This window comes from Castanea sativa, chromosome 4 (assembly GCF_040712315.1).
Source record: "Castanea sativa cultivar Marrone di Chiusa Pesio chromosome 4, ASM4071231v1".
In the NCBI taxonomy this organism is placed as follows: Eukaryota; Viridiplantae; Streptophyta; class Magnoliopsida; order Fagales; family Fagaceae; genus Castanea; species Castanea sativa.
The window spans coordinates 8,341,346-8,356,777 of record NC_134016.1 but is presented as its reverse complement, the minus strand read 5'-3'; the positions used below and the strand labels follow the sequence as shown (position 1 = coordinate 8,356,777).

The following is a 15,432-nucleotide window of genomic DNA, read 5'->3' as shown; positions in this document are numbered from 1 at the left end:
TTACTTTAAGTTTTGATAATCGACCTTACTTTAAGTTAAGTAATTGTGTGGACCTACTTTTTTTTTCTTTTCTTTTTTCCTTCTTTTCTTTCTACAATTAAGTTGGACCACTCGAGTGAGAATTTGGCCAACTCCAACATACATTTACCTATATTAAGTTTGATTGCTATTAATGTATATTTTCTTCTTTTTCCAGATTCATAAGTTGTTTCATAAAATGAAAGTCGATGAAATGTGTATTATTAGTGACAATAATCATTATTATTATCATGGAACCGACTCAATGAATTCAGATCTAGAGACAGGTTCGTTTTTCGACTTTTGCATAAATGATTAATTGTGTCGGTTGAGACTAGGTGAATCTTATGTTCAAATGCCTTATAGTTTAAATGAGTTAGGTTGCAAAGTGTTTGTGGGGTTCCCGTTTCACTTAAAACTAACCTTTTCCTTTTGGGTTAGTCCCCCATATGACATTATTTAATTAAATAATAAATTCTTTTTTTATTTTTTTGTGATTGCTGTAACATGAATATTTGAACATTATCTTGTATAGATCCATGAGATACATAGTATGTGATTTGGGTATGAATATATCATTTGCATGCAAAAAATCAAAATCACATCTTCTTTGTAAACTCAAAATAATAGGTCATAGTTAATGACGAAATTGAGCTTTTCATCTATGAAGATTATAACATATCAACTAAAATTTATCTTGTTCATGAAAGTGAAGACTTCTAGTTGATGTGTTGATGTATTTTCTTTTTCTTTTTTTAATTTTTGATAGGATGTGTTAATGTATCTTAAGTGTATAAGATATATAGAACTGGACCATTGTAGGATTTATTATTCTAATTAACAACTGCCATCTAAATAATACATCTTACTACTTCTATTTTAATTGATACTATCTTGGGTTATAATTATATTAATAAAATCCTAGAGTTCAATTATATTTTCATAGTGGTGCTAAATATAATTAATGATAACTTTGAACTTGTCAAGAGTTAAGAAGAGACTCAAAGCCCATTAGAGCTAAAGTTTTGTTACACCTTTGATCACATTCTAAACTAGATACTAAAGCTCAATTGGTATTTCTTAAGTTGTACAACACATTTTTAAGATCTCTGATTAATAAAGAAAGTTGTCGTTTGGTAACGCTGTGCTAGTAACGTTGTTTGTATTTTTTGGAAATATGTGTGGGTGAAAAAGTGTGTGAAAATATGTATACTATTGTTTAAAAACTGAAAATATGTGTTTAAACTCCTATACCAAACGGATTGAAGGAAGGGAAGCTTCAAAGAAACTCTCACTTCACCTTTTTTTTGCTAGATGGGACTGTATGTAGGGTGATGATGTAATTTTTTTTGGATTATCTAGCGAAAATCCTTCTTTTTTAAGGTGAGAGATTGGGGTTCATTAGGTAAAAGTGATAACAGTGAAATTCTCCTTGGATGATCAAAACCTCCTTTTTACTATCAACACAATATTGAATTCATAGTGTCTTCTACTCAGATTGGGAAGATGTGTCAGAACTGACTGAGCTAGTAACCTAATTAGAAAATCAATCGATTATTTAATAAGAAGTTATTAAAAATATAATTGCTACTGCAATTATATGTAGGGAAAAAAAACAAAACAAAACAAAAAAAATTAGTTTTTTCAAGAAAACAATTTATGAGGAAAAGAACGACTAGTTTACTGAATGAGAGACCACACTTTTGGCCATCTTTGAAATTGAAGTGAATATTGAAGATCATCTTAGGATCAATTCTTTTCTCAAGTTTTAAGTTTTACTACATCAAGGTATGCTTTTCTAATCTTTGCTCCAAAATTCAAGTTTAGATGTTATCTTGCATGAATAGGGTAGATCTTTTATGTTTCTTTGCTTAGGTTACTATGTCTGCTTGTAACTTTTCATATCAATAAATTTGAAGCCAACGCTTTGTACCATTAAACAATTGGCACTGCAAGCTTTCCCATGATTTCTCATTTGAATCAAATTGTTGTCAAGAAGGATGTCGGCCAAAATGGGGATATACCATTTTTGCCCAAAAGTTCTAGCAAAATGCCTTATTTTTTAAATCATTTAGCGATATGCCCCTGTTTTGAAACTCGATTTACTTAAAATCGAGTTTCAATCACAATTTTTTTTTTTAAAGTTTGATTTGCCTATAGAAAATCGAGTTTCAAAACAGGGACATGTCGCTAGATACTTTCGGAAAGAGGGCATTTTGCTAGAACTTTTGAGTGAAAATGGTATATCTACATTTTGGCCGAAGGATGTCAAATAAAATAGTGTAAATGAAGAAATCTTCATTGAAAATCTTCATTTCTAGCACAAAATTAACATACGGTACAACCTTTGAGCCCGAAGTTGTTAGACGCCACACATAGTTGATCCAAAAAAGTATGTACTTTCTAAAACTATGCGAAATTCTCTATGACTTTGTTAAGCCAAAATTTTTCAAGAAAGCCTAGATTATGGAGAATTTCACATAAAATACAAGAATAATTAGGAATGTTAGAATTTTGTAGTTAAAATGTTAAATGATTAAATTTACCATATTCCAATAACTTGAGCTTTTAGAAAAATTAATAATTTAACATGATATAAAAGTAAGAGATTCTAAGTTCGATCCGATTAGAATTATATAATTAAATAATTAAATTCATCATATCTTAATACTTAAACTTTTGAGACAATTGATAACTTAACAAGGAAATCCATGTTGAACCACCTAAATTTGCTTGGGGTACTAACTTTGTGGGCAAAATTGCCACAAACCATGGAACAATGTTTCAAAAAGCACGTACTTCAAGGAACTAAGAGAAATTCTCTATAACTTGGTTGGCACAATGTTAGAGTAGTAGCATGGATGGCCGATTGGCTATAGCATAGCTGACCGCAGATGCTACTTCTGAGAGAGACCACAAAGCCAGGATGCGGGGGCCATATCAGCCAGACTTGTATTTTTACCAAGTGAGGTAAAACCTTGTTGAGGCCTCTTTTTTAATAGCCACGTGACATGATTTTATCAGTAACCCTCTCCATATCAACATTAATTAATTTAATTTACACAAGAAAGAAATGATGGGTTTTGGGTGGAATTTCTTTAAAGCCCAAAAAGGCCCACAACCACATGAACTGAGCTTCCTTACTAAGAATCCACATATTTTTGGATGGGGTTTATGGCCCATAATGCTCTTCAATCCATGGGATAGGCTTATGACCCACATTATTTCTCGACTTTATAGATTGGGCCTAACATTCTTATTTCCTCTACATCGGACTCTTGATCTACTATTTTTCCTCACTTCGCAGAACAAGCTCAAAGCCCAAATCTTGCTATTTCATTGATCTAGGCTCACTATTTACATTATTTCTCTCATCGTGTAATGAACTTCCTCAACGAAAGACCATATGTACACATTAATTTACACAATCGGTTCAAAGGGAAAATACCCAACTACAAGCCAATTGAATTATTTGGGCCATAAAGGTACTTAAGCATAAAGCCCATTAATATCTCTTGAAGACCAAAGTCTAAATGGATGAAATAAGACATCCAGTCAATTTCACTAAACAATGAAAAATTAGTGAGAAGAGAAAAACGCTCAAGATGCCAAATGACAAGTTTGACAAATTTCAACCAACTTTAATCAAGTTTAACAAAGGGTTGATTAAGGTCCAAACAGGCCTACTCACATTGATTAAGAATCAAAACAATGAATTCTATAAATTTATGGCCAAATCTCAAATTTGACCAACTTTGATCAAGTTTGTTTGAGTTTGACCAAGCATTAGCGAAAAATCCAATCGTTTTATTAAAGCAAGTTTGGTTCCATCTTAAAGTGAACATTCATGAGCTGAAATTGGGTTTGGAACGAGAGAAATCTCATGAAATTAGAGAAATTCGACTCAAAACACTTGGCTTAAAAATGGGAAAACTTTGATAAAAAACTATTTTGGGTTGCTATGCTGTCCTGCTTGTAACTTTTTATATCGAGATTTGAAGTGCAAGTTTATTACCATTAGAAAATTGGCGTCACAAACTTTCTAACAGACGATCTCTTAAAAATTTTAGTTAACAAATGTTCTCTCTTTCTCAAATCATTCAAAGGGAGTAGTCTCATTCTTTCTTTTTAAACAATTTGAAATTTATTCAGCTCTTTGTATTTTGAACGGAAACATCCAAGGTTTAAATTCTATCCATCCTATCGTAACTAAACAATTAAAAAAATAAACTTATAAAATTTGAGATTCAAGAGTGGGTCTTAAAAGTCTCCCAAGGGCTGGGCTTAACAAGGCAAATGAAATAATGGACACTTTCTTTTTTGGGGAGATCTACTGCCAATTCCTATCACAAACCAGAATGACAGCCAATGCAAGATTTAAGTAAAGGCAGAGCAAATCAGTGAAGTTGGCTGCTATGTGTGGACCATAAGATAAAGGTGGGGGTACATATCCGGGTTAAGCTATACACCTTGAAGAAATGATCAAAGGTCGGATATGATTCACAGTGGACCAGGTATGCCGACTGAAATTTAACATTTCGTATAACATAGCTTATACACATCCAAAAAATAGTTTGGCTTGTGATGTATACATTAACAAATATAATAATAATAAAATAAATAATGAGAACAAACAGTCACCGGAAGATATTAGGAAAAGGAGGCAATCAACACCAAAATATTTAGCCAGTCAATGAGTTTATAAAAGACATCGTAGAATAGGATCCATACATTTTTAGGGTGCACTGGTAAGTCAGTCACAATCTGAAATTAGTCTTTAGTTGACAGGCACAATTAACATGATATACTTCCAAAAGCTTTCAACATGGAGAAATGGACAATTACATACTGCCAAACATATTTCTGGCTGAACACTTCTGATAAGTGCCATGGAGTTCTTTGTATTTTATTAAGCTAAAAGAACTGAACAGATGGAAACAAATGGATCCTCCAAGATACACTTAGGTGTCCAATTTTCGACTTGAAATTAATGTTTTCTATAGTAACAAACATAATCTCCACTGAAAATCATTAACATTTTCACTGCTAATAAGGGAAAGGATAAACAGTCCACAAAACTCATATTGACATTTCCACTCTGACAAAGAACGGAACAATGTAGTATAGCGTTGGATGCTTTTGTGCTACCCAAAAACAAAAAACTTAAGGAGCAACACTACGGTTTCTCCCCACTGATAAATGGAGGATAGCATTTTTTTTAATCAGCTAATTTGCCACTGTAAGCTACCGTCCTATTTCCACCTTTTCTTTGTCTTCACAATAGCCTGCTAAGGGACTTGATAAGCAATTTTAAATTCCGTCTTGTAGCCTCATCACCCGTGAATCCCAAAATATCAGAGCTTATATTCTACAATGGTGAAAAAATAAATAAATAAACCAAATTTGCGCAAGAAATTACTTTGTAACTTCTGCAATTAGTAAGCAAGCAGCTGCAAAAAGGATCTCACCTCAATGTTCTTCAAGGTAAAAATCAGGGTGTGAATGGATTTTTGAATCACCTCAGTGTTCTCAGGGGTCATAATTGATGAATGCACCCTTCTGCAGAAAAATATACACTAAACCAAAGTAAGCCAGTAACTGAGAGAGACAGAGAGATCAACATCTTATGAACAGTCCTAGTTTCATAACAGGTCATGCACAGAAATCACATTCCAGCATTCTTAAATAAGAACTTGAACAAGCTTAAGAGTGAAATATGGACAAAGTCATTCCTCTCTCTGTCTCTCTCTATCTCCCACCCCCACCCCCCGAGGATAATTTCACCCTCCAAGCCTATTTATAGGGGTTAGAGATGCCATTTAGTCTAAAGACTACTGAAATTTGATCAAGGTCATTCTAAAATACATTGAGATCAGATACCCAAATCGCACACTTTAAGGTAAAATTACTGGACAACTATGATGGACAAGCAACCAGCAGTCCAAAAGAATCTATGCCATAACGTGTATAACCTAGATGTTATGTTGGTATCCTAGACTAACAGTGTAAAGGTGCGAAGGGTAGTGTAGTGGTGGCAATGGTGGTGGAACAGGTCAAGATAGTTTAATGGAAATTATGACAAATGTGAATCGGGATGGTGGAATGGAATGATTGTCAACAATATTTTTCTAGGGAAACATAAAGAGTACAGATCCAAAATCAAGGATTACAATTTTCAGGTTTCACAAGTTATCTTATCCAACCCAACCCAAAAGGATTCAGTTTCTAAAACCATGTTTATTCTCAAAGTCAAATCCATACTAAAGTAATAGTAGCATCCTAGGTCTTATTTTTCTCTTATGAAACATGGTTAAATTTTTTATTTTATATATATATTGGTAAGTTTATATATCCACTTGGTGGGTTTTGAACCTACAACCTTACCCTCCATCCTTTTTTTAGGGGTGCGGTATCATTAAATTTGTTTGGAATGCTAAAAATTAATGTTTGGAAGGTTTTTCAGCTTAAAATTCTTCTTGAATTAATCCATAGCAACATCAATATCTTCCTTGGTCTTGACTTTTCCATAATCAGCCTTATACTCACCTTTGCTCATTTGTGGTCTCCATTGTCCATGTAATGCATTCTTTTTACTGTTCTTGAAACGGACAAGTAGTGAATTGCAAGGACAGATTTCTCTCTTTAAAGCAGCACCTTGATGTGGTAGCAAATTGGCACAGCTGCATCCATCAGATTTTGAAGGGGGAACGGGTGTAATGTTTGCCAACAAGAGTGTAGATAAACTTGGGTCTAATTTAGAATATCTAAGTTCTTGATCGTTTCTGTTTTAACAGGATATTTTTCCAAAAAGCAACATCGGCTTCTCCAAATTTACTCACATAGTATACAAATCTTCTAGCTTTGCTTTTATGGAACACACCCTTTCATTCAGTTGTTACAATTTTTTCTTGGTTTCTACAAAATTTTATGAAAAAACCTAAAACCTTGAATTCTGTTGGTGACCACCATCTTGAATAAGAAATTTCATCAAGCAGTTGGTGAAACAAGACATGAGAAGATTGACATAGGAGAAATTGAGAATTTGCCTATTATGGTGGGTATAGGGTTTTGATAGGAGAGGCAAAGAACTTGATTTGGGGCTCTTATTAGGAAGGAAAAAAGAGAAATATATAGTGTTTAGGGGCTATATGAACAATAGTCATTAACTGTACCACAAGAAAGAGAAAAACAAAAGAGAACAAATTCATCTTGAATATACTTTTACTTCAATCTCACTCCACTCGTATATATCTTGAATATACAAGTTTGCAAAGTAATAACAAATTATTCTTCCATGGCAGCGTCATTGTTAGACCTACACAAAATGCAGCTCGACTTAATCCCATAACTAGCTCAAAAGCAAGCCAAGCATGAGCTGCAAAATTATGTCTGATAGTCAAGTATGAGAAGAAAGGCTAGATAAGTTTGGCACATTTAGCTCATGGAGAGGTTTGGAGCTTCTTGATTTTCTTATGTCTAAGTTGAGGTAAGGCAAGCTTGCCTTGAGAAATTCTTGGTTTTCTGGTGGTCATCATTTTTCAAATTATTGCCCAACAATACCATGGGCTAGTACAAAAACAAGCCCCAAAAAAGTTATCATTTTGAGACTCAAGCTTGGCTTGCTTAGGAATAGCATTTTGTCTCATTTTCTCAACCTAAGCTTGGATTAATAATTTTATACATAAAAGTATCACAATTCAGGACTTGTCATGACATGCCTCATCATATTGAACCAAGAAGGTGATGAAGGTGTCAAAGTAACAATAAGACTTAAACCAAGGTCTGGATATTCACAGACGTTACCAAGGTCTCGCTCAACCAAGACTAGTAATTTAACAAAATCTCCCTCTCTCTCTCTCTCTCTGGTGGCATTTTTATTTTTTTTAAGAGGGGGCCTTTGACTGTTAGTTTCCATCTTCTAAAATATATCCAAGTGATAAAAGACCCTGCAGCCAAAAAAATAAAGACTAAAGGAGGTTGCAATAACTCACCTCAAATCCTCAGACGCTTGTGTAAGACTTCTGGTTAGATTCTCAACTTCCTTTAGCAGACCACTGTCACGAACATCAGCCAGCAAAGGTTGAATATCATCAGCCATGGCTTTGATCTGAAACATCACTACAACAAATAAAATAGTTCTGCATTAAAATACATAAAATACTGAGAACAACTGTCAATATGAACTTATGAACCATTTACGTAGGACACAAGCACATAAACTCACACAATGATTCTTTTTGGAAAAGTAAACATACGCACAAAATACAGTGCCGTACATTACTAACTTGCCTCTGACCCTTACCTTTTTAAAACTTATATTTATCAGATATAAAAAGGCATTGCTAGAATGCAGTGCCCTCACAAGAAATGATGTGGTCCTGCTACGGCTTAATGACAAGGAGGCACTTGCAACAGATGTGGAGAAGATAAAACTTAGTTTGGGAGGACCAGATAACCTAAACTGAAAGCAAGTCTAAAGTAAAATTGCCTTCATAGGGGTGGTATGCTATGACCAATAACTTCAACTGACATATTTTTCCAATTCAGAACTTCAGAAAGGAACATGACACACACCATCTAATTGTTTTCCATCCAGCTACTCAATCAAAGTATAAAGCAACATACTAGATGACTTTTGAACATAAAAATGGAAATTTTTTTTTTTTACTAGATGAGTTTTGAACATTAAATTCAAGTCCTTTTATTCCCACAAATTAACTGCAGCAACAAATTGACATGCTTTGAATCAGAGTTCTAGATCAAACAAAGTCAGGTGTGGTGTCGTTTAATCAAGCTTTATTAGGGAAATGGCTGTGGAGATATGGTCATGAAGTTACCCATCTTTGGCGGAGAGTTATCTCCACAAAATATGGTGAGGGTCAAGGGGGGTGGAGTACTAATGTTTGCAGGAGGACTCATGGATGTGGCCTTTGGAGAAGCATTCATGAAGGGTGGGAGAGCTTTTCTAAGATTTGTCAATTGTAGTGGGTGAAGGCACTCGTATCCGCTTCTGGCATGATAGGTGGATTGGTGATAATACCCTAAAAGATTACTATCCTGAGCTCAATGTGTGTTCAGCTGCCAAAGATACTTGTATCTCTGAGGTTTTGTGGATTCCAAAAGGGGGTACTATTAGAGTGTGGGATTTAAGGTTTTATAGAGCTTTTGAAGATTGGGAGCTAGCTACATCTTATTTTCTACTTCATTTTATCCAAACTCGTATTCCTCAGGGTGATAGGAGAGATACTCTTTGTTGGCGGCTAAAAGATGATGGTAAGTTTGACACCCGGTCTTACTACCATGCGATTCGGGGTACTCCGAATTCTTTGTTTCCTTGAAAGGGTGTTTGGAAACTAAAGGTTCCTAAGCAAGTGGCTTTCTTTTTGTGGACAACTGCTCATGATCGGATTCTCACTTTGGATAATCTAAGGAGTCACCCTTTGGCAAATCCGTATTGTATGTATTGTTTTGATGGGGAGTCGGTGGACCACCTTCTTCTTCATTGTCCTATTACTCATACCTTATGGACTTTTATGCTTCAAGCTTTTGGTATTCATTGGGTTATGCCAAGATTTGTTATCTTCTTGGCATCAATGGCTTGGGAAGTATAATTCGAACATTTGGAATTTGATTCCAGGGTGCTTAATGTGGATTGTTTGGTTGGAATGAAATCGTCGCTTCTTTGAGGACAATGAGAAGACGTTGGATGAGTTAAAGGTTTTATGCCAGCGTAGTCTTTTGAGTGGTCTCGTTGTTGGGGTTTTACTAATTTTTCTTCTCTCTCTGAGTTTATGTTTTCCCTTAGATTAGTTTCCTGATTACCCTCTTTTTTGTTTTTCTGTTTTTTCTATTTTTTTCTTGTTGTTCATCATCATGAACAACTTGTACTTTTCCTTATTTACTCATTAATAATAGTTCTCTGATTACCTATAAAAAAAAAAAAAAAAACAGCTACATTCTCCTAATACTAAAATTTGAGAAATGAGAAGTTTCCACTTACAAAAAAGATTGGTGTCCACCAACATCGTGTAACACTCAATACTAAAGAAACAATTCCTCCCAGCTGATTTCCTTTAAAACAAGATGCAACTCACTCTAAAATATGCTTATCTCACAGCATTTTTTTCACAAAGGCTTCACAATTTCACCAATGATTTGAATTTTATTTTGAACATGTTCTTTTAAGGTTGAAACTGAAAAATAAAATAAAATAATATACATTGGTGAATACCAAAGATTGTATGAACTATGAAGTTACTCACCAGGACACACTCACACACACTGAATATTAATTTCAAGCAAAATATCCAGAAGAATTCAGGTTTTGTTAATGCACATGAAATTGTCATTGGCTTACATATATAGTGCTGGTTTGGATCCAGCTTATTATGCTGCGTCTGCGTTTTGTTTTGTTTTTTTTTTTTTCTTCTTCTTCTGCTGCGGGGGGGGGGGGGGGGGGGGCCAACCGCGCACTGTGCGCGCACTGTTCATGTACGTTTTTAGTAATTTTTTATTAAAAATGGGTCCCGCAGTACTATTTACACATTTAAAAATTATTTTGCTACAGTGTTTTCAGTTTTCAGTTTTCAGTTTTCAGCAATAAGTTCTATCCAAACGGACCCATAATAAAAATATAGTTCTAGTTCTGTTAGTTTAATGCTCAATTCTTACTTAGCAAACATTCAAAGAATTTTTTAAGTTTATGTACCTACTTATCAAAAATTTAAAAAGTTCATGTTCCAACTTGAATTGACATCCATATACACTTGATACATTCATAACCTCAGTAAGATTACTGCTTGGACACATCAATGAGCTACTTCTTTAATTTTGCAAGAACTTCCCTCATTTGTACAAATCCAAGGAGAGGCCCAATCTCTCTCTCTCTCTCTCTCTCTCTCTCTCTCTCTCTCTCTATGTTGGATGCCAAATGGCTAAAGCCAATGTCCCTAAGTTTTCTCTCTATTAAATTTTTTACAATTACTTTATACACACGCTATAATCCTTTGCCTTCCAGCATATTGGTCGTAGTCCAGCATATCTTAATTAACAAACTTGTATCAGTGATGTTTCCAAAGGTTGCACAGCCATAGATCACTCACAAAAAAGGGAAATAATTGTGCTCTAAGTAATTACATGAGCTCTTTAAAGAACTAGCTCATTTGGTGCACATAAGTGATATGAATAATAAACAGCTTGGTGCACATAAGCGATAAAAAAACTTAGATAGTGAGGCTCAGTTTTGATTAGTTATTACCAAACCACTTAGTTTAAGTATACTTTTCCTCCTTCCTACTCTAAGATAGCCTATGGTTATTCACTTCAACAATTTATTCAAGAGAATAGACTCATCATAAATTGAGCATAAAATAATAAGAAAGGCACATCACACCTTTGTAAGTAGTGGCTTTGCCTCTTCAACAACTAGAGATACTCGTTCAGCCAGCTGATAAGTATTGGCAACACCAATTTCCTCCACCTCCCGTCCAATACGGGTAAATATCCCAACCAAAGCATCCAGACTTACTCCTTGATATCCCTTCAGCTTCTGCCTATCGCATAAGATAAGACCCTCTTTAACACATTCTTTGTCAAGAGGCCCCGCTGAAGGTGTTGGTATTGGATCTTGAGGTGTAATATCAATCATGGTTTCCATGAGAAGACCTGACTGGTTTACTTCAACCAGGGAATTCCGAGGTATGATTATTTTATCATCTTCAACCTACAAACAGGTGAAAAAATTAAGTAGGATCCACACCAAATAAAATCCTGATCGCATCAACTTCAAAAACAACAAGTCCAGAATTTGATTGTAAGATGGAAACATAAGTAAAATCACATAACCATAATGAGAAAATGGCAGTCAAACACACCTCAACCTCTGCTTCAATACTCTTCAGGGAAGGATTAACGCGTATGACATTGCCAACAGTCACCCCTCTAATCCTCACGGGTGTTCCTGTGGAAATACCACAAGCCTGGGAAAATTCAAAGAAAGTATTGTACCTCCTGAATTTAGACCGGATTTGGAATCCCCTCAACCAAGCCAAACTGAGCGCAAAAATAACCGCACCAGATACTAGAAACAACCCCACCCCACCTTCCCAAATGCTCCCACGTCCAAAACCAAAATCACTCAATGGCCGTAATGTTTGCTTCCAAATGTTCCTAGGAACGTCCAAAACAACTGCAAGCGGATTCTTTTTTGTTGAAGAGGATGGCTGGCTATGTCCTGCATCAGCAGACATGGCAATTACTCTGGTGAGTTTCTTGCATGGTCTTGACGGAAGACAAGGCAAGCAATTTGAAGAACTAGGTGGGAGGGTAATCAATGATGAAGACAGCACTGTTGGGCATGTTGAGACCTGAACAAAAGATTTACCAACCATCTTATGCACAGTCCTAAATGGAGAAAAGATTCACCAATACTGAGATTGCAGAAAATTTCTCCGCGCTACTTGTTCTCAATGCTGACTTCTTGAGCCAATTCTAACAATCTAAAAAGGGGTTTCTTATGAATCTAAAACTGCTGAAACTTCTACAGGGCCAATTCCATGGACTGCAAAACAAACCCTAGAAACAACGGGGGGGAAAAAGATTCATCAGGAATAGTTGTCATAAGCCTAACAATGGAACAAAAATTCAGTCAATTATAATAGGCATACACTGATAGAAAAATCATTCATGCACAATTTGGTTAACAAAAACATGTTAAAAAAGTTAAAATAAATATCGAAAGTAAGCTTTTATGTAAGTTGTTTTTAGTTAAATTAAAAGATAAAAGCTAATTCATAATTTTTGCATAGAAAAGGGAAAGTAATTAGATTCCAATGTTCTTTTTTTTGTTTTGAAACTGAAAGTAAATAAATAAGTAAAATTACAAAACATCAAGTTAGCAAAGCAATAGCATTAAGATCAGTTGCACAGAGGTAAGGTAATGTCCTAACCAACCACAATCTATTACTTCAAACACTGTTTTCCCTCAATTGTTCCTACATTTTTCTTAGCAACCAAACAGAGCATTGGACTTCCCCCCATTTTCCCAAAATTTTCATATAAATCAAACAATGCTTACATTACATATCTTCAAACCACTTGTTTTAATCAGATTCAACGATAATCCAGAGTTGCAAATTATTAAGTAAATAAATAAATCATCTCGACATTACCAAATAACTAAAATCACACAAATCCCACAAAATCTACTAGATTCAAAACCTAAATAACCCTTTGTTTGAATACCGAAAATTTTCAGGAAATGTGAAAGACAACTAAAAAAACACACTCATCTGAACTACAGTACTACACTTAGTTTGTACTAACATAATTGAAAAGAAAAAAAAAATTGAGCTTTCTGTTTTGCCATTTACTTTCTCTAATCTTACAACATAATGAACACATATTTGATTGGAATTCATCAAAACAAAAGATAAATCAACCCAGTTAAGCAACCCACTCACAGTAATGGAGATAAACAATATGTCCCAAATGGGTACAGTATGCAAGCTCAAAATCAAGACCCACTTTCAACTAAAAATGAAACAAACCCAAGTACAAGAACCAAAATCTTTGAGTGTCTCAAATTTTTGCAGGCAACAAATCCCAATCCCAATCCCAACAAAGACAAAACCCATTAAAATCAATATAACTCTTGAAATAGGAAACCATTCTCAAAATGGGGACATGGGTTTTTGTTCTTTTTTTTACCTTTGAGCTAGGGTTCGAGGAGTCTGAGGATTTTTTATTCCAGTGTCATTTGCATTTTCTCGCAGATGGGACAAAGCAAAACGAGGTTTTTGATGATTTTATTTACTAGAGGAAACATAAACGTGCAAAAATGGTAAAGTATTGAGAGTTGGGTCATTTTGAAGGTTTTGAGGGAGTGTATTGGTAATTTTAATAGGAATGGTTAGTGGGAAATGGGACCCGCATTTTTTTTATTCAACCCTCTTTGGTTTTTTAGTTGGGTGACTCGGGTCTGGTTCAAAGTTCAAACTAGGGCTGTCCACGGGTCGGTCCGGGTCGGGTTTGTGCCCAACCCGCAACCGACCCGGTCAGATCGGGTGGAGAATTTTCAGACCCGCCGCCGACCGCGAACAGCCACCGGTCGGGTCGGATCGGGGAGCGGACGGGCGGCGGTCGGCTTTGATTTCGACCGAAATACACAGATCAAACACTAAAGTTTGATTCCTGAAGAACAAAATCAACAGATTTACAACCCAAAGAGCAGATCTACAAACCTAAACAACAGATTCACAAATCCAAAGAACAAAAACCCAAAAAACATCTACAAATCCAAAGAACAAAACCCAGAAAACAGATCCACAAATCCACAGCAAAACGAACCTAAGAGATGAAACAAGCTGGGACGAAGAGCGGAGGTCGACGACGAAGAGCGCTGATCGACGATGGAGAGGCATAGGTCGACGATGGAGAGGAATAGATCGAAGACGAGTCATATCGGCGAAGGGTAGCAGAGATCGTGAGAGGAAGAGCTGAGTTGAGAGTGAGAACTGAAGATTTTAGATCACCTAGCATATATATGGCGGTCGGGTCGGGTGGCTCGGGTATTGGAGGAAGAGACCCGCACCCGATCCGCCGGAATCGGTTTTGTAAAGTGAGGACCCGCCGCCGACCGCCGGAGTAGTCGGATCGGGCGGCGGACGGTTCGGTTCCGGTCGGTTTGGCCGGGTGGGTCGGTCTTGCGGGTTGTTTGGACAGCCCTAGTTCAAACCATTATCACTGTCATGATGAGTTTTCTTTCAACATTTTCCTTATCCATAGTGAACACAAACCCTCAAACTAAACTAACAAACCCACAAAAAAATCAAGGGTAAAATATTATTTTGGTCTCAGAACTTTACCAAAAATTTCGTTTTTATCTTTAAACTTTAAAATTTTCATTTTTTGCCCTCAAAACTATTGAAAATATTTTATTTATGTCCTTAACAATTTCTTTATCCATCGTCAACACAAAAAGTCACAAACTCTCAAAGGTAAACCAACAAACCCACAAAAAATCAAGAGTAAAATACTATGTTGGTCTCTAAACTTTATTAAAAGTTTGGTTTTTATTCATAAATTTTAAAAAATTTATTTTTCATCCCTAAACTATTGAAAATGCTTTATTTATGTCCTTAACTTTGCCAAAAATTTGTTTTTCATCCCTAAACTATTGAAAAAAGTTATTTTTTCATCTCTAAACTATTGAAAAAATTCTTTACAAAGTTTAGGGATGATAAAAGTACATTTTAAAGTTTATGAACAAAAAACAAACTTTTGACAAAGTTTAAAAATCAAAATAGTATTTTATCCAAAAATCAAACAAACAATGGGAAAAGGAGGAGATTTTTGGCCAAAATTAAAACTGAAAAAATAAGGGAGAATGAGAGAGAGATAGAGAGAGAGAGAGAG

At 35.3% G+C, this 15,432-nt stretch overlaps 1 protein-coding gene across 2 annotated transcripts; it reads right to left on the bottom strand.

The window, feature by feature from the left end:
- Positions 1 to 4,878: 4,878 nt before the first annotated feature.
- On the bottom strand, positions 4,879 to 13,867 carry LOC142631665 (protein TRIGALACTOSYLDIACYLGLYCEROL 2, chloroplastic-like). Of its 2 annotated transcripts, none has more exons than XR_012843638.1 (6): positions 13,726 to 13,867; positions 11,892 to 12,591; positions 11,411 to 11,740; positions 8,010 to 8,125; positions 5,487 to 5,594; positions 4,879 to 5,386 (listed from the first exon to the last, which is right to left on the bottom strand). XR_012843638.1 is itself a non-coding variant. In XM_075805896.1 (6 exons), the coding sequence occupies exons 2-6, from the start codon at positions 12,405 to 12,407 to the stop codon at positions 5,294 to 5,296; spliced, it is 1,146 nt and encodes a 381-aa protein (XP_075662011.1). In that variant the 5' UTR covers positions 12,408 to 12,591; positions 13,726 to 13,867; the 3' UTR covers positions 4,879 to 5,293. The 2 variants fall into 2 exon arrangements, 1 of the variants encoding a protein (XP_075662011.1); XM_075805896.1 differs by having other exon boundaries at positions 5,487 to 5,577.
- Positions 13,868 to 15,432: the final 1,565 nt, after the last annotated feature.

Excerpts from the sequence above, each read along its gene's own strand:
- LOC142631665 (XM_075805896.1), bottom strand. The coding sequence starts at position 12,407 with ATGGTTGGTAAATCTTTTGTTCAGGTCTCAACATGCCCAACAGTGCTG. Across the intron at positions 11,741-11,891 it reads GTATTGAAGCAGAGGTTGAG|GTTGAAGATGATAAAATAAT; the intron begins GTGTGTTTGACT and ends ACCTGTTTGTAG. Across the intron at positions 5,578-8,009 it reads CAAGCGTCTGAGGATTTGAG|AAGGGTGCATTCATCAATTA; the intron begins GTGAGTTATTGC and ends ATTTTTCTGCAG.